The sequence below is a fragment of the Narcine bancroftii genome, chromosome 9 (genome assembly GCF_036971445.1).
Source record: "Narcine bancroftii isolate sNarBan1 chromosome 9, sNarBan1.hap1, whole genome shotgun sequence".
Classification (NCBI taxonomy): domain Eukaryota; kingdom Metazoa; phylum Chordata; class Chondrichthyes; order Torpediniformes; family Narcinidae; genus Narcine; species Narcine bancroftii.
In genome coordinates, this window is record NC_091477.1 from 66,188,162 (window position 1) to 66,215,395 (window position 27,234).

General features: G+C 41.1%; 1 protein-coding gene across 1 annotated transcript; it reads right to left on the reverse strand.

The window, feature by feature from the left end:
* Positions 1 to 3,388: 3,388 nt before the first annotated feature.
* Positions 3,389 to 25,686, reverse strand: LOC138743566 (alpha-1,4-N-acetylglucosaminyltransferase-like). The gene is made up of 6 exons (XM_069899070.1): positions 25,668 to 25,686; positions 19,700 to 19,944; positions 16,973 to 17,068; positions 6,872 to 6,916; positions 6,092 to 6,550; positions 3,389 to 4,097 (listed from the first exon to the last, which is right to left on the reverse strand). The coding sequence occupies exons 1-6, from the start codon at positions 25,684 to 25,686 to the stop codon at positions 3,510 to 3,512; spliced, it is 1,452 nt and encodes a 483-aa protein (XP_069755171.1). The 3' UTR covers positions 3,389 to 3,509.
* Between the last annotated feature and the right edge of the window lie 1,548 nt (positions 25,687 to 27,234).

The following is a 27,234-nucleotide window of genomic DNA, read 5'->3' on the forward strand; positions in this document are numbered from 1 at the left end:
CTAATGACTCCTGCACAGCCTCCTTTGCTGCAAATAATAATAAATGAATGCCTTCATCTCAGTCTTTTCCATTCTCCAGTCAATAAATTCTCATCATATTTTTAAGAGTAGAATGAAATGTTTCCAAAGCTCCCTGAGCTTCAGGGTGTTACGCAGAAGAAGTGATCTGCTTTATTCCAAACTTATAAATCAACAGCTGAAACAACCCAGACATAAAGTTAAGATCCTTGTTCACTCTGGATCTCTTGAGGGAATCCAAAAACAGTGAAAAATCTTTCCAGAGCCTTTACCACCATTTTGTCTTTAATATTTCTTAATGATATAGCCTCTGGAAATCTCAATGCTGTACACATAATTGTTAATAAGTACTGATTCCCAGACTTAGTCTTCGGCAGTGGACCTACACAATCCACAATAACCCTAGTGAATGATTCCCCAACAACAGGAATAGATTGCAATGGAACTACTGGAGGACACTGGTTAAGTTCCCCACAACCTGACAAATTTGACAATGCGGCACCAATTTACAACATCTTTCCTCAGACCAGGCCAGAAAAAAATTGTTTCAAAATCTTTTCTTTACACCAAGATGTCCACCCAAAAGTGTACTGTGGGCAAGATTTAAAATTTCATGCCATTAATTTCTAGGAACAACCACCTGATGAATCACAAACCCCTCTCTTCATTAGCAGGAATATCAAGAGGTCTCCATTTTCTCATCAACAATTCTCCATTCAAGTAATATCCACAAGCCATTTCTTTAATCTCCTGTTCACTTACTTCTTTGTCCCTTATGTCAACAAGATCTGTATCTATTTTCTGTTGTTGAATTAACTCTATCCTTGACAAAGAGAAATTCTTACTCTCACAATTACCCTGCTCTTTCAAAACTATTTCAGAACCACTGGGCAAGTCTCTATCAACTGGATCTTCTTCAGCTCTCATAATTTTCCTGCCAAAGACCTTGTTACAGCACATGCTGGATATATCTCACAATACTCTTTAACCTCATCCTTACTAGGCTGATTTGTTAATCTCAAGACTGACCCAACTTTATCCTCTCCCAAATCATTCCCTAATAAAATTGAGACCCCCTGCATGGGGGTCCTACTACAACAGGTGCTTTGACTAATTCTGAATTTAGCAGAAATGTTAATTTTAATTTTAATATTGTGAAGAGATATTGACTCTACCTCACCTCCAACACCTTTAATCAAAGTTGTCTCCCCTGGGTCAGTCCTTTGATCAAGAGTTAAAACACTTTCCAACAACAGTGACTGAGCAGCCCCAGTATCTCTAAGAATTTTAACTGGAACCTGCGATTCTCCCTCCTTTACTTAAACCAAGCCCTCTGACACAAAAGGTTTGAAAACATCCATGACATCCTTACCAGGTTTGGAACATCTGTTTGAATACATGCTTCTGGCAAAACCTCCTTTTCTCATCTCTTTTTGAATACTAGACAATTCGCAATAACATGACCAGATTTCTTACAAAAATGACATACAAATCCAGAAATTCTGTCCTTTCCCACCTTCATCTTTTCTCTTAACATTCTCCCCAGACTTAATTTCAGGTTTACTATTCTGCTCCACATTAACCTTCTGAACAGGCTTATTAATCCGTTCCACATTAACTCTCTGAAACTGTTTAATATTCTGAAATATATTTTTGTGAATTAGGGCAAATTCGTCCACTAATCTAGCAATTTTCTGCCATGTCCCCACATCTCTCTCATCCAGATATAATTTAACCTCATTTGGAATACACCCTTTAATTTCCTCAATTAAAATCAATTTTCTCAATGTCAGAATCATTATTTATACCTTTTGAGGCGCACCAATGGTCAAAACATACAGATTTTCTTCAGAGCAAAATCCATATAAGATTGATTCCATGTTTTCACCAAATTCCTAAATTTCTCTTTCCTCTTCCACCTTCCATTTTTCTCTTTCTTCTTCTTCCACCCTCAATTTCTCCAATTCCAATTGCAACTCAACAGATCTATCCTCTGGAACATTTTCTAAGTCTTTCTCAACAAAATTTCCCTCACCTATATAATATTTCACTATAATCCTCTATATTTGTATTTTCCTCATCCAATGCTTGACTTCAGTCAGTTTTAAAGCCTTAGAAATAACCATCAGCTCATTTTTTCTCTTGCTTTGCAGTTCTGCAGGTGATGGTTGTGACAAAAATGTATCAACCTCCATTGCTGCTTTTTTTCCACACACAAGCATTAAGTTAGCTTGGAAAAAAAAACAATTTAATGAATAAATCACAGAAACTCCAATTTTCAATCTTAAAGGATGAGGCCCCATAAAATATTATGAGCCCAGAGGACCCCAAAACCCAGCAGCAATAGATATTCCTCCAAGACAAATAGTTACTTAAACAAAAGTTGCTTTCAATTATCTTTAAACATGAAAACAGAATCATACTTTAACTTCACAAACCTAACTTAACCCACTTTTAATTCTAAGCACATGTGTATGTAAAATGTATGTACATTCAGAAAATTCTTTTGATGCACAGTCCTCATTCCTCCAAGTTCACTGGTTGGAGTCAATTCTTATACTATGCACAGAATTGAACATATATAAAGTTCACCAGCCTTTGGTGCTTGAAAGGTGAATTGTCTGCTCAGAATGGTTCTTGTTGGTTTTCACAGAGATATTAGTTTTACGATGGACAGTGTCTTTCTGACGAAACCTGCTCCCTTCAAGGTTCTCCAGGTGATAACCTCTTTCTTTCAGGTCACCACAGAGTGCCTTTATGTTTCTCCTCTTCCAAGTGAAACATTAGATAGCCAGACCTCTCCTCTTGCATGAACCACAAGGGGGTTGACCAGGCTGAATTAAGTACTTGCAACCTGTCTTCCACATGTGTTTTCCGCAAGCTTGCCAGCTTGTTCTATACCAGTTCCAACTGCTGTTGCTGGCAGTAACACTGTAGAAGTGACCTCTCTCTCTGTGAGAGAAAGCCTGTTTAAGTCTCTCTGCTTGCAAAACCACATGAACATCTTTGAACAGCTCCAGACAATCTGCGGCTCCAACATAATCTTTCATCTGTTGCCTTTTTGTAAACAACAATCCATTAGTGAAGTCTCTTGGACACTCTCCAAAGCTCTTGCAAAAGCAGTGGAGCCTATATGTCGAGCATTATCAGAGCTCAAGCATTTCAAATAATATCTTTTTTTAAGTGTTTGTATGTAACCTATTCGAAGAAACCTTTCCCAATTTATCTCCCAAAAACATATCCATATATCACACTGCCGACTGCACACATTATCAAGACACATGGCACAAACTTGGAGTCGGATATTGACTTAGAAATTGGAGCTTGATTCTAATTTAAATTACACAAATGAATTGGAGTTTATCAAGATTGGTTGTTTGAGAGTTACATAACTCAATGGAGTTTTATGTAATTCTGTAATTTGCGAAAATCTGTCAATTTAACTTTATCACTCATTGTGTAGTCTCATATCCTTAATCACTCTGAACTATTTAGTATTGAATTAAATTCTTGTATGCAATTGAACAGTATGACTTGGAAAAATGTTCAATTAATGATCCACTTCCAACAATGATGGCTTTTCTCTTGCCAGAGTTCTTGGAATTCCAGACGTGCGCTCCATATGTGTCTGAGAAGGTCCGCTCTATATCCTCCTTTTTCCAGGGAGCATTGTACCTCATCCAATTTGGATGTGGGATTGGGTAGAACCGATTTGTGGTCCATAAAGAGATGCCATTACATTCTTTGCCACTGAAGATGCCTAAATTTTCAATCCTGCACCATTTTTTCACCATTCGGGTAATCAGTCGAGGACCTTGTTGACCCCAAATATCTCCAATGTAGTTGGCCACAAAATCTAACATGCAATTCCACATGAATGGATGGTGCAGACTAAGGAAGCCCAAGGCCCCATTGCTGACTGATCTCCTGCTTTCTGGGCATAGAAAGTTAGCAATTGGCAAAGGCCTCAATGATATTATGTCAGTGTCCAGGTAGGTGCCTCCATACTTCCAGATCAATGCTAACCTACAGGCATCAGAAAACACCCGGATCCAATATTTCTCCTTCTCTGGATTTATCTGTGTGGCATTGGAGAAAGATATGTTTATTTCATTGTATTAATTTACATTAAACCATAAGACATAGGACAGAAATTGGCTATTCAGCCCATCAAGCCTGCCTTCCAATTTAATCATGAGTTGATCCATTTTCCCACTCAACCCCTCTTCCCGGCCATCTCCCCATAACTTTTGATGCCTTGGCTAAACAAGAACCTATCAAACTCTGGCTTAAATACACCAATGACTGGACATCCACTACTACGTGTGGCACAGATTCCATAGATTTTCCATCCTTCGGCTGAAAAAAGTCCAACACATCTCTGTACTAAGTGGAAGCCCTTTAATCCTAAACTTGTCCGAGACTTTCCCACCATGGGTAACAACCTTTCTGCATCTATCTTGTCCATGCCTTTCAACATTCAAAATGTTTCAATTGGATCCCTCCTTTTCCTGCTAAATTCAAATGAATACGGGACAAGAGCTGTCAAACGCTCCTCATATGACAACCCCTTCATTCTTGGAATAATCCCAGTGAACTTCCTTTGAACACTCTCCTAATTTCTCATAGATTCTTAAACGAGGGGCCCACAATACTCCAAATAAGGTCTCACCAGTGCACTGTAGAGCTTCAACAACACATCGTATTTGCCTTCTTCACCACTCTCTCAACCTGAAAATTTATCTTCAGGCTGTCCTTCACTAGGAGTCCCAAGTCCCTTGGCATCTGGGTATTTCAATTTCAGCCTTGGGTGCTGTACCACAAACTTGTTATGTCAGGAATCACTCGGCTGGATCTTCACTGCACTCCATTTATCACAACTATATCCTGCCTTCTATAGGATATAGACCCATTCACAGCTTTGATGATCCACAGGCACAATGATCAAATTGTCTACAAGGAAGAATATGGAAGGTACATAGAGAGAAGCCACAGAGGTCATGAAACAAAAGTCTGCAGACACCCTGATTGTGATAAAACAGAGAAAAACTGAAGGAATACAGCAGGTTTTTCAGTGTCTAAAGGAGGTAAAGATATATAATGAACATTTCGGGCCTGAGCCCTTCCTCAAGGTAAAGAGGGGCCACATAGTTCCTGGGGGATGCAAATTCTCGATAAACTGTAAACTGGTCATGTTTATTTCCAAAATGATTTTCACAATAAATTTAATTCTTTTGTCTTAATAAGCCCCAGACTAAGATAAATGTTCACTGAAATGTTGCAATAAATTAAATAAATTGGGCAACATGGTTGGCGTAGCGGTTAGCGCAATTCTTTTACAGTGCCAGCTGTATTTGAATCCCGCACTGTCTGCAAGGAGTTTGTACGTTCTCCCCGTATCTGCAGGGGTTTACTCCCAGGGATTCTGGTTTCCTCCCACCATTCGAAATGTACAGAGGGTGTAGGTTAATTGGGAGTAATTTGGGTGGCATCCACCCGTGGGCTGAAATGGCCTGTTTTATTAAAATTCAGACATACTGCACAGTGATAGGCCACTTTGGCCCAGAAGTCCTTGCTGCCCAAATTACACCCAATTAACCTATACCCTTGGTTCATTTTGAATGGTGGGAAGAAACTGGAACCCCTGGGGAAAACTAATGCAGATACAGGGAGTACATACAATCTCCTTACAGAGAGGCGTGGGATTTGAACCCCAGTCCCAATCTCTGGCAATGTAAAGGTATTGCGCTAACTGCTACACAAACCGTGCCACACATCTTTCAAGTAATGAGGAGACCAAAAATGGACACAATACTCCAAATCTGACCTCACCAACCATGCTGTATAACTAAGTATAAATTTAAGAAGGGATGAAATCTTTGTGCTTTGTGCTTGTGGCTAAGATTTTCATTGATCTCAGTTGATTCCTCGTCATAAGCCTGACCAGGTAAAGAAGAAAACACGGTATATCTCACCCTTTCCACAAACATGATGCAAAAGCTTCCATTTATAAATGTTAATTGGAGTCAGACAATTAATTTACTCATTGAAATAATTTCTGGTCATTGGTTACCTTTAGATACCAGCTTTTTAATGGAGTGCCTTCGAAATGTTCCATGGCATTTAATTGTAAAATAACCACATTCTCCAATGAGGAGAGCAAGTGGATTCCTCTGTATTCAGGCAGTGGATACAGGCTCAAGTTGCCACTGAATCCCTTCATGAAGTAATAGATTTGTTTGTCTGGGTTTTGATGAGCAGCAGATTCCACCGCACACACCGCCAATGGCGTTGGCTCCATGTTGTCAGTCGTCTCCACAAACAGAATCCGGGATTCCATGGTTGGAGTAGAGACATTAGTGGTGGCCTTCTCTTTCATTGATGATATCCTTGAGTTGGAGCGTTCAATTAATTGAATATTGCTCATTTTCCAGTTCAGGTACAACAGACCACAAGCTCCAATTATGAAGACAAGTAACCATCCTTTTATCATCGAATTTATGTTGTGAAGTTGGTGTTTCTCCAAAGCTTCCTTTGAAATAACACATGCACTTTAAAAAAATTCAAACACAGTTTATTAATGATTACATTGACGTGTTCAAATGCATGTATTTTTGTTACATTTCTGCTGCATTTATTGTAATCTATAATTAACAACAGGTGATGGTATCCAAATAATATGTTGATATAAAAGGGACAATGTGGATATCAAAAGGTGAGTTCCTCCCAATGAACAATAATCTACTCTGGATGACAGTGGAGTTGTGGACAGAACAAGTTAACTATCCACCAAGTTTTCATTAAGGGATAGGAGACAGTGAATAGAGTTGATAGATAAGAGACATCTGATTACTGATCCACCACAAAAACCACTGCTGAATTCTGACATTCCTGTCATCTGTAAAGAAAAGATGTAACCTGATATGGGGTCAAAATCGCATTGTGTCGACGACCTTTTGTTTTTGTAAATTTAGTTGGAACATGAAGAAAGTTGTGAGGGGATATTTGTGACAGAATCAAATTCTGTCAGAGTGCAACATAACATTCATTTCAGGGCTGTGATCTAGAGAGTTGAGGAAGCATCTTTGGAAAAGCTGATGTTCAGAGTGACTAGAATGTTACTGGCTACCGTGGATCTCTGCAAATTGAAAGGACAGGAATTAAACCTCGAATGTTCAAGGTCAAATTTGATGATGCACCTCAGTAGTTTGAAAGGATTTCATGGGCTTGATTGAGTCTATTTTATCTCCACTGTTTTTTTCAAACTTTATTTAAAGATAGAAAAAACATAGCATACAGTCCAATAATCGTCAAAAAATTTTACAAATATATATAAAAAAAAACTCAAAACCCCACCAAAAAAATACAATAATTTATTTTAAAACCCAAACCCGCCCTTCCACCCCTTCAGCCAGCTCCCTTAAGGGGAGCCAAAAATATAAATTAAAGACAAAAAAAATTATAAACGTTAAGAACAATTCAAAGTATATCTCAATGCATATATTCCAAATATGGAGACCATTTGCTAACAAAAAAAATAATTATCAGGTAAATTAATGGTAATTTTTTCCATAACAATATAAGTTTTCAATTCATTGTGCCAACGTCGGATATTAATCTCTGTATTGTCTTTCCATGTACTCGCCATACATTTATGCGCTACTGATAACAGCAAACATGCAAAAGCAATTTGAATTTGATCCAAACCTAACCCCCTCAACGAAATCAAATTACCCAGCAAGAAAATCATTGGGTCTAATGGTAATGTAAAATTGTACAATTTTTCCAAAACCACTTTAATTCCTTGCCAGAATGGTTCAACTTTAACACAATTCCAAACAGCATGTAAAAAAGTTCCAATACATGAATCACATCTAAACCATAAGTCTGAATTACTAAATCCATATTTTTTTAATTTCTCCGGAGTCAAATATAATTGATGTAAAACATTATAATTAACCATTCCATATCTTACATTAGTCAACTTAATTACATTTTCCTGACACATATCCACCCAATCAACTTCAGGAAAAATAAACACTAAATCACATTCCCATTCAAGTTTAGATTTATCCCAATCTGGTTTATCCATATTATCTTGTAACAAATTGTACATAACCAAAATATAACCCTTTTTGGTTCAGAAGAAATCAAAGACTCAAATCTCGACAAAGTAGGTAAATTCATCTCTACCATAATTATCCTTTACCAAGGCTCTAAGTTGGGAATACAGAAAGAAAGAATTTACAGATATATCAAATCTCTCTCTCAATTGATTAAAAGAAAGAAATTGTCCCTCTTCAAAACAATCCTGTATTGTCTTTATACCCTTAAAATCCCAACTCTTTAAATAATTATTAAACATTGAAAAATAATTAAGTTGGTTTTTATACAATGGGGTTAAAATTGATAGTTTATCTTTTGATCCCAAAACCCTATTTTTTTAAATCCAGATCTTTATCAAATGTTTCAATACTGGCATATTAAATTCCTGTAACAAATTCAAGTTCCAACGAAATATAAATTCATGTAACTGGACCTCAAAAATACATGCCATTTCCACCTTAGCCCAGCTATGAGGTTGATCTAGATCCATCAACCTACTAATAAACTTCAAGTGGGCCGCTTCATAATAATTTTGAAAATGTGGTAACTGAAGTCCACCTAACGCATATTTCCATGAAAGTTTATACAATGCCACTCGAGCTAATTTACCTTTCCATAAAAACTCCTGCACTACCTTATTTAAATCCTGAAAACAACCTTTTGAAAGTAAACAAAATATTAACTGAAATAAATATTGAACTTAGGGAAAAATATTCATTTTATTACAATTGACCCTACCAATTAAAATCAATGGAAGATCGTTCCACTTAATCAAATCTGCTTTAATCCATTTTAATATAGGCACATAATTTAATGGATACAATGACTGATAATTAACTTCTGCAAGCACACCTAAATATTTAATTTTATTTGTCCACCTTAATTTTGTAAGAATTTTAAATTCTGAATAATCTCCTATTCCAACTGGTAAATTTTCACTTTTATCCTAATTAACTTTATATCCTGACAGTTCTCCAAATTTATTCAAACATTCTTGTAACTGCTTCAACGACCGTTCCAGTTCCGTCAAATATATCAATATATCATCTGCAAATAAATTAATCTTATATTTTTCATTCATAATCTTCATCCCTCTAATTTCATAATTTTGCCTAATAGTCTTAGTTAATGGTTCATAGTCAATGCAAATAAGGTTGGTGACAATGGACAACCCTGCCGAGTTGAACGAGTCAACCTAAATGGTAAAGTGATCTGAACATTTGTCACCACCCTAGCAATTGGGTTCATATATAAAGCTTTAACCCAACCAATAAAAAAAGAGCCGAATTTAAACTTTTCTAACACCTTAAATAAAAAATCCCACTCAATCCTATCAAAAGCCTTCTGCATCTAGTGCAACTACCATAGGATGGGTAGGCTGCTTTCGGTATGCATTGACCAAAGTAATTAATCGAAAAAGATTATCTGTTCTTAATAAAACCAGTTTGATTACTATGTATCAACTTGGGTAAGTATGTAGCAAGTCTATTAGCTAATACCTTGGTGATAATTTTATAATCTACATTTAATAAAGAAATAGGTCTATATGAAGACACTTTTAATGGAACTCTATCTTTTATTGGAATAACACTTATTAACATAACAATTACAGCACGGAAACAGGCCATTAGGCCCTTCTAGTCCGCACCGAACCAAACACCCCTTTCTAATCCCACCTCCCTGCACAATGCCCATAACCCTCCATCTTCTTCTCATCCATATACCTGTCCAACCTTTTCTTAAGTAATACAATTGACTCTGCCGCCACTATTTCTCCCGGAAGATCATTCCACACAGCTACCACTCTCTGAGTAAAGAAGTTCCCCCTCATGTTACCTCTAAACCTCTGCCCCTTAATTCTTAACTCATGTCCTCTTGTTTTAAACTTTCCTCCTCTTAACGGAAATAGTCTATCCACATCCATTCTGTCTATCCCTTTCATAATCTTAAATACTTCTATCAAATCCCCTCTCAACCTTCTACGCTCCAAAGAATAAAGACCCAATCTGTCCAATCTCTCCCCATACTCCAGATGCTTAAAGCCAGGCAACATTGTGGTAAACCTTCTCTGCACTCTCTCCACTCTGTTTATATCCTTCCTATAATTAGGCGACCAGAACTGCACACAGAACTCCAAATTAGGCCGCACCAACGTCTTATACAATCTCAACATCACCTCCCAACTCCTATATTCCATGCAATGATTGATAAAGGCCAGCATACTAAAAGCCTTCTTCACCACCCTATTCACGTGAGTTTCTACCTTCAGGGAACGATGTACCGTCACTCCTAAATCTTTCTGCTCTTCTGTATTCCTCAATGCTCTCCCATTTACCACGTATGTCCTATTCTGATTCTTCTTACCAAAATGAAGCACCTCACACTTATCAGCATTAAATTCCATCTGCCATTTTTCAGCCAATTTTTCTAAGCAGCCCAAATCCCTCTGCAATCCTTGAAAACCTTCTTCATTATCCACTATTCCACCTATCTTAGTATCGTCTGCATATTTACTCATCCAATTCACCACCCCATCATCTAGATCATTAATGTATATAACGAACAACAATGGGCCCAATACAGATCCTTAAGGCACACCACTGGTCACCGGCCTCCAACCTGACAGACAATTATCCACTACCACTCTCTGGCCTCTCCCTTTCAGCCAATGTTCAATCCATTTGACTATCTCAAAATTTATCCCTAAAGACTGCACCTTCCTAACTAACCTTCCATGTGGTACATTATCGAAGGCCTTACTGAAGTCCATATAGACAACATCCACTGCGCTACCTTCATCCACATTCCTAGTCACCTCTTCAAAAAATTCAATCAGATTGGTCAAACATGACCTTCCTCCCACAAATCCATGTTGAGTGCTCCTGATCAGACCCTGTCTATCCAGATGTTTATAAGTACTATCTCTAAGAATTTTCTCCATTAATTTACCTACCACAGATGTCAAACTTACAGGCCGATAGTTGCCAGGCTTCCTCCTTGAACCCTTTTTAAATAACGGAACCACATGCGCAATGTGCCAATCCTCCGGCACTATCCCCATATCTAATGACATTTGAAAAATTACCGCCAGAGCCTCTGCTATTTCCTCCTTCACTTCTCTCAATGTCCTGGGGAAGATCCCGTCTGGTCCCGGAGACTTATCCACCTTCAAAAGCCTTAAAACTACACCTTTTGTAATCTCTATATTCCCCATATTTACCCAATTTGCTTTTTTTATCCCACATCTCCCAATATCCTTCTCCTTAGTGAATACCGAAGAAAAGAAACTGTTCAATATCTCCCCCATTTCTCTTGGTTCCACACACAGTTTTCCACTCTGATTTTCTAAGGGACCAATTTTGTCTCTAGCTTTCCTCTTACCATTAACATATTTGTAGAACTCTTTTGGATTAGTTTTCACCCTGCTTGCCATAGTTTTCTCGTACCTTCTTTTAGCTTTCCTAATTCCTCTCTTAAGATTCCTCTTACATTCAATGTATCTTTCAAACATCTCCTTAACTCCATGCTTCTTATATCTAATGTACGCCTCCCTTTTTCTTCGAACCAAGTTTCCAATATTCCTTGAAAACCACGGCTCTCTCAAACCTTTTGCCCCTCCTTTTAACCTAACAGGAACATAAAGCTTTTGCACTCTCAAAATCTGATCTTTAAAAGACTTCCATCTCTCTACTACATCCTGCCCATAAAACAAATTGTCCCAATGCACACCCTGCAAGTCCTTTTGCATCTCCTCAAATCTAGCTTTTCCCCAATCAAAAACCTCAATCCTTGGCCCTGATTTCTCTCTTTCCATAATGACATTGAAGCTGATGGCATTATGATCACTGGACCCGAAGTGCTCGCCAACACTAACCTCCGTCACTTGACCCATCCCATTTGCCAACAGTAGATCTAACACTGCTCCTTCTCTGGTCGGCACCTCTACATATTGTTGTAAAAAACTATCTTGCACACATTTCACAAACTCTAACCCATCCATTCTTTTCACAGAATGTGTTTCCCAATCTATATGTGGAAAATTAAAATCTCCCATAATTACAACCCTGTGCTTATCACAAATATCTACTATCTCCCTACAGATTTGCTCCTCTAGGTCTCGGTCCCCTCCGGGTGGTCTATAATACACCCCTACAAGTGTAACCTCTCCTTTCCTACTCTTCAGTTCCACCCAAATAGCCTCCGTGGATGTGCCCTCTAATCTATCCTTCCTAGGCACCGCTGTAATATTTTCCCTGACAAGCAATGCAACCCCACCTCCTCTTGCCCCTCCGACTCTATCACACCTAAAACAACGAAACCCAGGGATATTCAGTTGCCAATCACATCCCTCCTGCAACCATGTCTCACTAATCGCTACCACATCATACTTCCAAGTATCAATCCACACCTTCAGCTCATCCACCTTTTTTACAATACTCCTGGCATTAAAATATATGAATTTCAGGGATTTCCCATTTTTTAATCCCTGTTTTCCCTCATCTTTAAGAACAACATTATTTACTTTTCCTGCCAATTGCCCTTCATCTTCTTCCAGAGCATTTCCCTTCTCTATCACCTGCCCATCCATATTCAAATACTTACTACAAACTTTCATTGTTTGCATTCTAACCTTCTCCTTACTGCTCTGTACTATTTTGTTCCCTCCCCCCAACCATTCTAGTTTAAAGGATCCTGAGTAGCCCTAGCAAATACCTCTGCCAGGATTCTGGTCCCCCTGGGATTTAAGTGTAACCCGTCCTTACTGTACAGTTCACATCTCCCCCAAAAAAGGTCCCAGTTATCCAGAAACTTAAAACCCTGCCCCTTACTCCACCCCTTCAGCCACGTGTTAATCCTCCACCTCATTCTATTTCTATTCACACTGTCACGTGGCACAGGGAGTAATCCAGAGATTACCCCCATTGCGGTCCTTCTTTTTAACTCCCTACCTAACTGCCTGTACTCACTTTTTAGGACCTCTTCTCTAATTCTCCCTATGTCATTTGTACCTACATGTACCACGACCTATGGCTCCTGTCCCTCCCACTTTCGGATATCTGGGACACGAGCAGCAACATCTCGGACCCTGGCACCAGGGAGGCAAACCACCATCCGGTTCTCCTTGCTGCGTCCGCAGAAACCCCTATCCGTCCTCTTAACTATGGAGTCTCCTACCACAATTGCCCTCCTCTTCCTTTCCCTCCCTTTCTGAGCTACAGGGGCCGACCTCGTGCCGGAGGCACAGCCACTGTCACTCCCCCCAACCTTGATGTCCCCCTCAACAGTGCTCAAAGAGGCGTACTTATTGCTGAGGGTTACATTCACAGGGCTCGTCTCTGGCACCTTACGTTCTTTTGTCCCTCTCCTAACAGTTACCCACCTTTCATCCTCCCGTGGCCCTAGCGTGACCACCTGGTTGTAACTCCTGTCTATGACTACCTCTGATTCCCTAACCAGCCTGAGGTCATCGAGCTGCAGCTCTAGTTCCCTAACACGGTCCCTGACAATCTGCAGCTCGACACACCTAGTGCAGATATGGACATCCGGGAGTCTGGAAGACTCCAGGACCTCCCACATCCGGCACTCCCGACAACACACAGCCTTAACACTCATCCCTTACCCCAATGAAGAAGTAATGAAGACTATCTTAGCTTTCTCTCCTGCTTTCGCCGAAGCCTGATGAGCCAAAGCCTGGAAGTCCCACTCCTTCACTGAGCCTGATGAGCCAAAGCCTGGAAGTCCCACTCCTTCACTGAGCCTGATGAGCCAAAGCCTGGAAGTCCCACTACTTCACTGGGCCACTCACGCGCTGGGTCGCTCGCTGTCCCTCTTATTTATTGGCCTTTTACCAATTAACCCCTTCACACTCTCCTGTACGCTGGCTCGACCAATGGCCGCCTCCGACGCCGACACCTCCCCGCAGACCCTGGTAAGAGACTTTTTAAAAAGTTTTCTTACCTGCCCCGGACTCTTTTCTTTTCTATCCTTCTCCTCTCCTCTCCTCTCCTCTCCTCTCCTCTCCTCTCTTCTCCTCTCCTCTCCCTACTGCTAAGCTCTGTCCCCAGTAAGAGTATTTAAAAAGACCTTACCTTCCCGTCACACTCTCCTGTACGCTGGCTCGACCAATGGCCGCCTCCGACGCCGACTCCTCCCCGCAGACCCTGGTAAGAGACATTTTAAAAAGTTTTCTTACCTGCCCCGGACTCTTTTCTTTTCTGTCCTTCTCCTCTCCTCTCCTCTCCTCTCTCCTCTCCCTACTGCTAAGCTCTGTCCCCAGTAAGAGTCTTTAAAAAGACCTTACCTTCGCGTCACACTCTCCTGTACGCTGGCTCGACCAATGGCCGCCTCCGACGCCGACTCCTCCCCGCAGACCCTGCTAAGAGACTTTTTAAAATGTTTTCTTACCTGCCCCGGACTCTTTTCTTTTCTGTCCTTCTCCTCTCCTCTCCTCTCCTCTCCTCTCCCTACTGCTAAGCTCTGTCCCCATTAAGAGTCTTTAAAAAGACCTTACCTTCCCGTCACACTCTCCTGTACGCTGGCTCGACCAATGGCCGCCTCCGACGCCGACTCCTCCCCGCAGACCCTGGTAAGAGACTTTTAAAAAAGTTTTCTTACCTGCCCCGGACTCTTTTCTTTTCTGTCCTTCACCTCTCCTCTCCTCTCCTCTCTCCTCTCCCTACTGCTAAGCTCTGTCCCCAGTAAGAGTCTTTAAAAAGACCTTACCTTCCCGTCACACTCTCCTGTACGCTGGCTCGACCAATGGCCGCCTCCGACGCCGACTCCTCCCCGCAGACCCTGCTAAGAGACTTTTTAAAAAGTTTTCTTACCTGCCCCGGACTCTTTTCTTTTCTGTCCTTCTCCTCTCCTCTCCTCTCCTCTCCTCTCCTCTCCTCTCCTCTCCTCTCCTCTCCTCTCCCTACTGCTAAGCTCTGTCCCCATTAAGAGTCTTTAAAAAGACCTTACCTTCCCGTCACACTCTCCTGTACGCTGGCTCGACCAATGGCCGCCTCCGACGCCGACTCCTCCCCGCAGACCCTGGTAAGAGACTTTTAAAAAAGTTTTCTTACCTGCCCCGGACTCTTTTCTTTTCTGTCCTTCACCTCTCCTCTCCTCTCCTCTCTCCTCTCCCTACTGCTAAGCTCTGTCCCCAGTAAGAGTCTTTAAAAAGACCTTACCTTCCCGTCACACTCTCCTGTACGCTGGCTCGACCAATGGCCGCCTCCGACGCCGACTCCTCCCCGCAGACCCTGCTAAGAGACTTTTTAAAAAGTTTTCTTACCTGCCCCGGACTCTTTTCTTTTCTGTCCTTCTCCTCTCCTCTCCTCTCCTCTCCTCTCCTCTCCTCTCCTCTCCTCTCCCTACTGCTAAGCTCTGTCCCCAGTAAGAGTCTTTAAAAAGACCTTACCTTCCCGTCACACTCTCCTGTACGCTGGCTCGACCAATGGCCGCCTCCGACGCCGAGTCCTCCCCGCAGACCCTGGTAAGAGACTTTTTAAAAAGTTTTCTTACCTGCCCCGGACTCTTTTCTTTTCTGTCCTTCTCCTCTCCTCTCCTCTCCTCTCCTCTCCTCTCCTCTCCTCTCCTCTCCTCTCCTTACTGCTAAGCTCTGTCCCCAGTAAGAGTCTTTAAAAAGACCTTACCTTCCCGTCACACTCTCCTGTACACTGGCTCGACCAATGGCCGCCTCCGACGCCGACTCCTCCCCGCAGACCCTGGTAAGAGACTTTTTAAAAAGTTTTTTTACCTGCCCCGGACTCTTTTCTTTTCTGTCCTTCTCCTCTCCTCTCCTCTCCTCTCCTCTCCTCTCCTCTCCTCTCCTCTCCTCTCCTCTCCTTTCCCTACTGCTAAGCTCTGTCCCCAGTAAGAGTCTTTAAAAAGACCTTACCTTCCCGTCACGCTCTCCTGTACGCTGGCTCGACCAATGGCCGCCTCCGACGCCGACTCGTCCCCGCAGACCCTGGTAAGAGACTTTTAAAAAAGTTTTCTTACCTGCCCCGGACTCTTTTCTTTTCTGTCCTTCTCCTCTCTCCTCTCCTCTCCTCTCCCTACTGCCTACTTATTAAAGCACTTGAACAAGAATCTGGCAACTTTTGTTCTTCAGTAACTTGTTTTAACACATCTTCAAATACAGTAGATAAATCATCTTTAAAAAATTATAAAATTCTTCAGGAAATCCATCATCCCCTGGGGACTTTCCATTTGGCATTTCCAGTATAGCTTAGTTAATTTCAAGATCTGTATATGGAGATTCCAATTCCTGAATATCTTTCTCATCTAGTACCAGTAACATTAATTTAGATAAATAACATCCAATAGAATCTTTGTCCTGCTTCCCCTCAGCAGTATATAATTTTTGATAGAATGAATAAAACTGATCATTAATATCCCGAGGCTTATAGGTAATTATTGAATTCTTTTTAATGGCATTAATAATCCGATATTCCTGTTCAGCTTTCAATTGCCAACAAAGTACATTATGAGCTCTTTCTCCCAACTCATAATAATGTTGTTTAGTTCGATTAATTAAATGCTCAAATTGATAAGTTTGTATAGTATCATAACATAATATCAATTTTGCTAATGCAGCTTTTTTGCCTTCGGTCACATCCTTCTGAAAATCTTTATCTAACTCAGCAATCTGGTTTTCCAATTTTAAACTTTCTGCCATATATTGTTTCTTAACTTTCATAGAATAACTAATAACCTGTCCGCTCAAATAAGCTTTTAACGTGTCCCACACTACAAAATAACTATCAACAGAATTAATATTCTCATTCAAAAATAAAGAGATATGCTCTTTTTATTTCAATAACATTGCAATAAACCTCCAACTATATGATGAGCGTACCACTTCTGAACTTTCACAGGTAAAAAAGTAATAATGAATGGTCTGATAGAACTCTACTTTAATATTTAACTTGTAGTGCTCTACCCTGTAGGTGTGCTGATACCAAAAAAAAATCAATCCTTGAAAACAAATCATGTCGTGATGAATAAAAAGAAAAATTTTCCTCCAAACATCTACCAGATTTAAATCTTCCATCAATGCTTTGATCTGTATTGCCATCTTTGATTTCCTTATATTCTTTGGGTTTCTATCCAATAAAGGTTCCAAAACACAATTAAATTCTCCTCCAACTAAAATATTTTCATTAGCTTGAGTTAACAATAAAAAAAAGCTTCTGAAATAAACTGCTCATCTTCTATATTAGGCGTATAAAAATTAAGCAAAATCCAAGACTCAGCAAAAATTTTACAATTCACCTGTAAAACTTTACCTACATTTCCCTCTGAAGATTCCAATTCAAATGATAAATTTATATAAATCAAAATCGCTACCACTCTTGCCTTATAATTAAAAGAAGAAAAGATAAACACGTCCAACCCAATCTCTTTTCAATTTCAAATGTTCCTTTCCGGTCAAATGTGTTTCTTGTAAAAAAGCAATATCAATTTTCATTTTTTTAATATAAGCCAATACCCTCTTTTGCTTAATTGGATTATTTAATCCCTGAACATTGACAGTTGCAAAATTCAAAGTAGTCATTTTTACTAACTACTAATATATTTATTTGGCTTGGCTTCGCAGATGAAGATTTATGCAGGGGTAAATGTCCACATCAGCTGCAGGCTCATTTGTGGCTGACAAGTCCGATGCGGGACAGGCAGACACAGTTGCAGCGGTTGCAGGGGAAAATTGGTTGGTTGGGGTTGGGTGTTGGGTTTTTCCTCCTTTGTCTTTTGTCAGTGAGGTTGGCTCTGTGGTCTTCTTCAAAGGAGGTTGCTGCCCGCCGAACTGTGAGGTGCCAAGATGCACAGTTTGAGGCGATATCAGCCCACTGGCGGTGGTCAATGTGGCAGGCACCAAGAGATTTCTTTAGGCAGTCCTTGTACCTCTTCTTTGGTGCAGCTCTGTCACAGTGGCCATATAACACGATCTTGGGAAGGCGACGGTCCTCCATTCTGGAGACGTGACCTACCCAGCGCAGTTGGATCTTCAGCAGCGTGGATTCGATGCTGTTGGCCTCTGCCATCTCGAGTACTTCGATGTTAGGGATGAAGTCGCTCCAATGAATGTTGAAGATGGAGCGGAGACAACGCTGGTGGAAGCATTCTAGGAGCCGTAGGTGATGCCGGTAGAGGACCCATGATTCGGAGCCGAACAGGAGTGTGGGTATGACAACGGCTCTGTATACGCTAATCTTTGTGAGGTTTTTCAGTTGGTTGTTTTTCCAGACTCTTTTGTGTAGTCCTCCAAAGGTGCTATTTACACTCTATGAAATAACGCTCCTCTTTATAATCCTTCAAAAACACAAAAAAAACACACCCCTCAATAAAAAAAATATTTAGAAATATAACCCCAAAAAATATAAAAAATCACCCAAAGGTAGTAACAGCCTAAAAATCTGGGTGTGGTAAGCCCACTAGTGGCAGATGACAGTTAAAGCTTTCAGTGTCCTCCACCCCTCCAGCCAGATACACATTCATTATGTAATTATAAACAATCAAATATAGTAAATATATTCAACCCAATGATTCCAAGCCCAATGATTGTTCTGGATCTTCAACGTCAAGATGACTTCATGTCCGCTCTTCTTTCTTTCCATTCTTTCCATACCCATTCCCGTTCCCATTTCCATTTCCATTTACCCTCCTCTTAGGAGATGATGGTGAAGACTGCCCATTTCTTCGCAATTCTGGCAATGAATTAGCAAAAACCAAAGCATTGTGATCATTCTCAAAAAGTTTAGATTGAAATTTTCTGTGAAAATCCTTCAAAATTGCAGGATAATGAAAAGCATACTTATAGCCCTTTCGCCACAAGTCATCCTTCGCCAAGTTAAATTCCTGTCGTCTTCTAATAATCTCTTGACACAAATCACCTTAAAAAACACTATTATTTTGAATTATCATCGGGGATCAACTCTGCTGCACTTTCTGTACTGCCATTCGGAGAATCATTTCTCTACCTTGATATTTCAAACAACAAATAAATACTGCCTTTGGTGTTTGTCCTGGAAGAGGTATTTTTCCTCAATGTTCTATGGGCCCGATCCAATTCCAAACCTTCAGGAAAAAGCTCTTTACCCAGTATCTCTGGGATCCAATGCTTACATTTTTTTATTGGACCAGAACCTTCAAAGTCCTCTGGAAGACCAACTATTTTCACATTATTTCCCTCTCTTTGATTTTCCAATCAATCAATCTTCATCAATAAATCCCTTCTTTGAATCCCTCAATCCACAAAAGAACATTCTACTTTTCCCACTTTTTCTTTATTGCGTTCCATCTGATTTTGACATTCAGAAAAGGTTGTTTCAATTGTTTAAAAGTCATCTTGTACAATATCAACAGATTTTATGCATCTGTTAATATCACTGTTAACTACAGTCATTTCTTGTTTCATAGTTGACATTTCTTCACATAAAGTATTTATTTTTGTTTTCACCTCCATAAATCCTTGGGTCATTTGAGTTGACATTTGTTTTGACATATTATCCATTTGGGAAGCAATCCCTTCAAAACTGAATACTGAGTCCAATCCAGATTCCATCCCCACTTTTTGAGGTCTAACTTTGTGAACTGCAGGCTCCTCCTCCTGGGCATATTCCAATAAGGTAAGTTCCTCTTCTCCTTCAGTCACCATGGGTCCTTTGACTGTGCGGCTGCGGATTTGGATACCTGACGCCAGCACCCCGACGAAGTCGGGGTACCGGCGCTCGGGCTCCCCTACAGCCCACATTTTTTCCAAAAGTTCACGGACCTGGGATGCTTTGCGAATGCCCAGTAGAACCACCAGATGCGTTAGGTGGACAATATCTGTAAGTTCATTAACTTAATGCATGCAGTACAATGAAACAAGACACCAACAGTGGCGGTTGCCTTAGATGCAGAAAAAGCCTTTGACAGAGTAGAATGGAATTATTTATTCAGAGTATAACAGAGGTTAAACCTACCAGAGAAATATATTAATTGGATTAAAGCATTATATAAGGGACCATTGGCGAAGGTGACAGTAAATGGATATATATTGAACCAATTTAAATTAAGCAGGTCAACTAGGCAGTGATGTCCACTATCTCCCTCACTGTTCACATGAGCTATAGAACCATTAGCAAAACTGATGAGAACAGAAAATAAAATAAGAGGGATAAAAATAAAAGAGAAGGAATATAAAAGCAGGCTATTTGCAGATGATGTCATAGTATACTTAACAGAACCACAATTATCAATAAAAGAATTACATAAGAAATTGAAGGAATATGGAGAAGTATCAGGGTACAGGATCAATGCAAATAAAAGTGAAGCTATTCCAGTGAATAATGCTTATTTTGCAAAGTTTAAGAAAGAATCACCATTTAAATGGCAAACACTAGCAATCCGATACCTAGATATTCAACTAGATAATAATCTAGGCCATCTATACAAATTAAATTATCAGCCATTAATGAAAAAATTACAAGATGACTTAGATCATTGGAAAGATTTACCACTAACACTGATAGGAAGGGTAAATTGCATTAAAATGAATATCTTCCCAAGGATGCAATACCTATTTCAATTGTTACCAATTCACCTAACAGAGAAATTCTTCAAGGAGCTAAAGAAAATAACAAGGAAATTCTTATGGAAAGGGGGGTGGGAATGCCTTACACTCCATCCGCTCCCTCCTATGTACTGCAACAAATGCCACCCCCCACGAAAGGATGTTCCTTTTCCTGAGGAAATCCAAATCAGGAACCACTCTACCGGCATGGCTCACTCTCCCTGGCCCAGTCCTTTTGCGACGCCACGTCCGGCACTCAAAGAATGACCCCTTGGTCGACCGAGTGACTCTACTCCACGCGAACCCACATTACGCCTACGTTGAGTTCCCAGACGGGCAGGAGGACACTGTTTCGGTGCGGGACCTAGCTCAGCATGCGGTAGACCCAGCAAACCCCCCAACCCAACCTTCCCCAACTCGTTATTCCTCAGGACCCGTGCCGCATAACATAACATAACATAACAATTACAGCACGGAAACAGGCCATTAGGCCCTTCTAGTCTGCACCGAACCAAACACCCCTTTCTAGTCCCACCTCCCTGCACAATGCCCATAACCTTCCATCTTCTTCTCATCCATATACCTGTCCAACCTTTTCTTAAATAATACAATTGACTCCGCCGCCACTATTTCTCCCGGAAGATCATTCCACACAGCTACCACTCTCTGAGTAAAGAAGTTCCCCCTCATGTTACCTCTAAATCTCTGCCCCTTAATTCTTAACTCATGTCCTCTTGTTTTAACCTTTCCTCCTCTTAACGGAAATAGTCTATCCACATCCACTCTGTCTATCCCTTTCATAATCTTAAATACTTCTATCAAATCCCCTCTCAACCTTCTATGCTCCAAAGAATAAAGACCTAATCTGTCCAATCTCTCCCTATACTCTAGATGCTTAAACCCAGGTAACATTCTGGTAAACCTTCTCTGCACTCTCTCCACTCTGTTTATATCCTTCCTATAATTAGGCGACCAGAACTGCACACAGAACTCCAAATTAGGCCGCACCAACGTCTTATACAATCTCAACATCACCTCCCAACTCCTATATTCCATGCAATGATTGATAAAGGCCAGCATACTAAAAGCCTTCTTCACCACCCTATTCACGTGAGTTTCTACCTTCAGGGAACGATGTACCGTCACTCCTAAATCTTTCTGCTCTTCTGTATTCCTCAATGCTCTCCCATTTACCATGTATGTCCTATTCTGATTCTTCTTACCAAAATGAAGCACCTCACACTTATCAGCATTAAATTCCATCTGCCATTTTTCAGCCCACTTTTCTAAGCAGCCCAAGTCCCTCTGCAATCCTTGAAAACCTTCTTCATTATCCACTATTCCACCTATCTTAGTATCGTCTGCATATTTACTAATCCAATTCACCACCCCATCATCTAGATTATTAATTTATATAACGAATAACAATGGGCCCAATACAGATCCTTGAGGCACACTACTGGTCACCGGCCTCCAACCTGACAGATAATTATCCACTACCACTCTCTGGCCTCTCCCTTTCAGCCAATGTTCAATCCATTTGACTATCTCAAAATTTATACCTAAAGACTGCACCTTCCTAACTAACCTTCCATGTGGTACCTTATCGAAGGCCTTACTGAAGTCCATATACACAACATCCACTGCGCTACCCTCATCCACATACCTAGTCACCTCTTCAAAAAATTCAATCAGATTGGTCAAACATGACCTTCCTCCCACAAATCCATGTTGAGTGCTCCTGATCAGACCCTGTCTATCCAGATGTTTATAAGTACTATCTCTAAGAATTTTCTCCATTAATTTACCTACCACAGACGTCAAACTTACAGGCCGATAGTTGCCAGGCTTCCTCCTTGAACCCTTTTTAAATAACGGAACCATATGCGCAATGCGCCAATCCTCCTGCACTATCCCCATATCTAATGACATTAGGAAAATTACCGCCAGAGCCTCTGCTATTTCCTCCTTCACTTCTCTCAATGTCCTGGGGAAGATCCCGTCTGGTCCCGGAGACTTATCCACCTTTATATTTTTCAAAAGCCTTAAAACTACACCTTTTGTAATCTCTATATTCCCCATATTTACCCAATTTTCTTTTTTTTATCTCACATCTCCCAATATCCTTCTCCTTAGTGAATACCGAAGAAAAGAAACTGTTCAATATCTCCCCCATTTCTCTAGGCTCCACACACAGTTTTCCGCTCTGATTTTCTAAGGGACCATTTTTGTCTCTAGCTTTCCTCTTACCATTAACATATTTGTAGAACTCTTTTGGATTAGTTTTCACCCTGCTTGCCATAGTTTTCTCGTACCTTCTTTTAGCTTTCCTAATTCCTCTCTTAAGATTCCTCTTACATTCAATGTATCTTTCAAACATCTCCTTAACTCCATGCTTCTTATATCTAATGTGCGCCTCCCTTTTTCTTCGAACCAAGTTTCCAATATTCCTTGAAAACCACGGCTCTCTCAAACCTTTTGCCCCTCCTTTTAACCTAACAGGAACATAAAGCTTTTGCACTCTCAAAATCTGATCTTTAAAAGACTTCCATCTCTCTACTACATCCTGCCCATAAAACAAATTGTCCCAATGCACACCCTGCAAGTCCTTTCGCATCTCCTCAAATCTAGCTTTTCCCCAATCAAAAACCTCAATCCTTGGCCCTGATTTCTCTCTTTCCATAATGACATTGAAGCTGATGGCATTATGATCACTGGACCCGAAGTGCTCGCCAACACTAACCTCCGTCACTTGACCCATCCCATTTGCCAACAGTAGATCTAACACTGCTCCTTCTCTGGTCGGCACCTCTACATATTGTTGTAAAAAACTATCTTGCACACATTTCACAAACTCTAACCCATCCTGTCCTTTCACAGAATGTGTTTCCCAATCTATATGTGGAAAATTAAAATCTCCCATAATTACAACCCTGTGCTTATCACAAATATCTACTATCTCCCTACAGATTTGCTCCTCTAGGTCTCGGTCCCCTCCGGGTGGTCTATAATACACCCCTACAAGTGTAACTTCTCCTTTCCTACTCCTCAGTTCCACCCAAATAGCCTCCGTGGATGTGCCCTCTAATCTATCCTTCCTTGGCACCGCTGTAATATTTTCCCTGACAAGCAATGCAACCCCACCTCCTCTTGCCCCTCCGACTCTATCACACCTAAAACAACGAAACCCAGGGATATTCAGTTGCCAATCACATCCCTCCTGCAACCATGTCTCACTAATCGCTACCACATCATACTTCCAAGTATCAATCCACACCTTCAGCTCATCCACCTTTTTTACAATACTCCTGGCATTAAAATATATGAATTTCAGGGATTTCCCAATTTTTAATCCCTGTTTTCCCTCATCTTTAAGAACAACATTATTTACTTTTCCTGCCAATTGCCCTTCATCTTCTTCCAGAGCATTTCCCTTCTCTATCACCTGCCCATCCATATTCAAATACTTACTACAAACTTTCATTGTTTGCATTCTAACCTTCTCCTTACTGCTCTGTACTATTTTGTTCCCTCCCCCCAACCATTCTAGTTTAAAGGATCCTGAGTAGCCCTAGCAAATACCTCTGCCAGGATTCTGGTCCCCCTGGGATTTAAGTGTAACCCGTCCTTACTGTACAGGTCACATCTCCCCCAAAAAAGGTCCCAGTTATCCAGAAACTTAAAACCCTGCCCCTTACTCCACCCCTTCAGCCACGTGTTAATCCTCCACCTCATTCTATTTCTATTCACTCTGTCACGTGGCACAGCGAGTAATCCAGAGATTACCCCCTTTGCGGTCCTTCTTTTTAACTCCCTACCTAACTGCCTGTACTCACTTTTTAGGACCTCTTCTCTAATTCTCCCTATGTCATTGGTACCTACATGTACCACGACCTCTGACTCGTGTCCCTCCCAACAGCACCCCAATGACCCGGGCCACCCTGCGGACAACACGACTGGGGAATTGAGCGACGGAGCAGTCGCACCCGACGAGCCCGCTGGCGACACCATCCCAGCGACCCCAATCCCGGCACCACGGCGGTCACGCCGGATGGTCAGACCCCCTGACCGCTACAGTCCTTGACTTACCCCTTCCTTTCATTCTCTCCCTCGTTTTTTTTGGGTTTTTTTCCAGGGTCAGTTCTCCAAGAAGGGGTGAATGTGATAGTACAGATCTATCACCAATATACATAGTGTATATAGTTACTGTATCTAGACTGTGCTTACAGCGATTGGCTGAGAGCTAAGCCACGTCTATTGTCTGGGCCTTAAAGGGTTGTGTCCCTAGCCAGGTCGGATCATTCCAGACTGGTTGGCCACCTGTGAAGAGCTCCTGTCTTTTGCTAATAAAAGCCTTGGTTTGGATCAACAAGTCTTTGGTTCTTTCGACGAGCTCTACAATAGGATATAGAGAATGTCAGTTTAGAGGTGGAACAAAGGGAATGTCAGTTATGTGGAGGAAGGGAATGTCAGTGATGGGTGATAAAGTCAATGTCAGTGAGGGGCCATAAAGGGAATGTCAGTGATGAGGGATCATGTTAATGTCAGCGATGGGCCATAAAGGGAATGTCAGTGATGGCGGTGGGGGGGACAAAGGGAATGTCAGTGATGAGTTAAAGGAAATATCATGGGGCATAAATGGAATGTCAGTTATTGGGATAAAGTAAATATCAGTGATGGGGGGACAAAGTGAATGTCAGTGAAGTGTTTTAAAGTGAATGTCAGTGATGTCAACAAAGGGAATGTCTGTGGTGGGGATAAAGGGAATATCAGTGATGGGGGATAAAGGACACCTCCCTCTCTCTGTAATTTCATCTCCTTTCGTCCAGCTCTGTATTTGGAGATCTACCCTACTCCCCCTCCCCATCAATTCTCAGCCTTTTTCCTCCTTCCCTCCTCTCGCCACGTCCATCTATGGATTCCTGATTGTTGAGTGATGCTCCTCCCCCTGCCCCTCTACACCTCCCCCTCCACCCCTACCTTTCCATTCAGGTACCTGCCTGCTTTTTGCTCATACCTTGACAAAAGGCTCAAACCCAAAATGTTGGTTGTATATCATTGCCTCCTACAGATGTTGCGGGACCTGCTGAATTTCTCCATAATGTATTCAAATTATGTCACTTTGGATGGAGGAAAAAGGAAAGAACCAGGCAATGAAAGTCGCTGGGGTCAAGGCTGCAGGATTGTGGCTGGTTGCATATCATTGAACATGAGAGCAGGGTTGAGGAGGGCGAATGGCCACTTCCTGATGCCATATTTGTGTATTGAAACCACAGAGCAAACCAAAAGGATGGAATCCTGAGACACCAACTGCAATGAAAGCTGTGGATGTTCAAGATAAAATGTGCAGCAAGTTCACCGCATCGAGTGTTTGCACATGTACAAGCGACCTGCTTGAAGAAGTGGAAGGATGTGTCAGGAAGTTTGCAGATGACACGAACTTGGAATAGTTGTGGATGGAGTTGAAGGATATAGAAGGTTACAAATGGATATAGACAGGATGCAGAGATGGGCAGAAAAGTGGATAAGTGTTTAGTGATGCAGTTTGAATGGATGGACCAGAGGTTGAGTACAGGGTTAATGGTCGATTACTTAAGAGTGTGGATGAACTGATGGACCTTGGGGTTCAAATCCATAAATCCCTCAAGGTCGCCACACGGGTTGATAGAATAGTTAACAAGCCCTGTGTGATCCTGTGTTTCATTAATAAGAGGATTGAGTTCAAGAGTAGAGAGGTCATGTTTCAAATCAATATATCTCTGGTGAGACCACACTTAGAGTATTGAGTTCAGTTTGGCCACCTCATTATAGGAAGGTTGTGGAAGCTAATGAGTAGGTGCAGAGGAGATTTACCAGGATGTATTCCGGATTGGGAAACAAGTCTTATAAGCCAAAGTTAACAGAGCTGGGGCTTTTCTCTTTGGAGCGTAGAAGGATTTGAGAAGACTTGATAGAGATTTACAAGATTATGAAAGGCATAGATAGGGTGGACAACCAACACCTGAGGACATGAGTACAAAGTGAAGGTGGGGGAATTTAGGGGAGACAGCAGGGATAAGATTTTACACTGGGAAATGTGGGTACCCGGAATGCCTTGGCAGCGATAGTGGTGGAGGCTGAAACATTGGGGGATTATGTATTAAAATACATTAAAGATTATTGTCGCTCACCTGTGTTAAACTGACGGAGTCAGTTAGACTGTTCTGGGTGTCAGACTCCGTGTTCTGGTTGTTTAACTTTATATCTTCAGTTTGAAACATTGGCATATCTTATTAATCATCTCTGGGTGTGACATTCTGATGAAACTCTTTGTAAAACTGGATAGCCTGGTGATTGTTTGAAGGGAACAGTTTAAATTTAAAAGAAGCGTAATTAGAATGTCAAGCACATTTCCAGTTGATTACATTTCATGAGATTGATCTGAGGTCAGAAATTGCTGAAGAAATTTCAGTAAAGCTGAACGATTCTATGTTTCTCTCAGCCTGTCCTGGTGAAACGAGTATTGCCAGTTTTTTATGGCTTCTTCAGTTAATCATCTTCAATCACCAGAGACATCAAGTTCA

Bases quoted from the DNA above. Each gene is read 5' to 3' on its own strand.
- LOC138743566 (XM_069899070.1), bottom strand. The intron at 17,069-19,699 runs GTTAGACCTCAA...TTTTGGTATCAG, and splicing joins AGGAGCCTGCAGTTCACAAA to CACACCTACAGGGTAGAGCA. The intron at 6,917-16,972 runs GTACGCTCATCA...TTTTCTTTACAG, and splicing joins CCTGTGAAAGTTCAGAAGTG to ATGACAGGAATGTCAGAATT.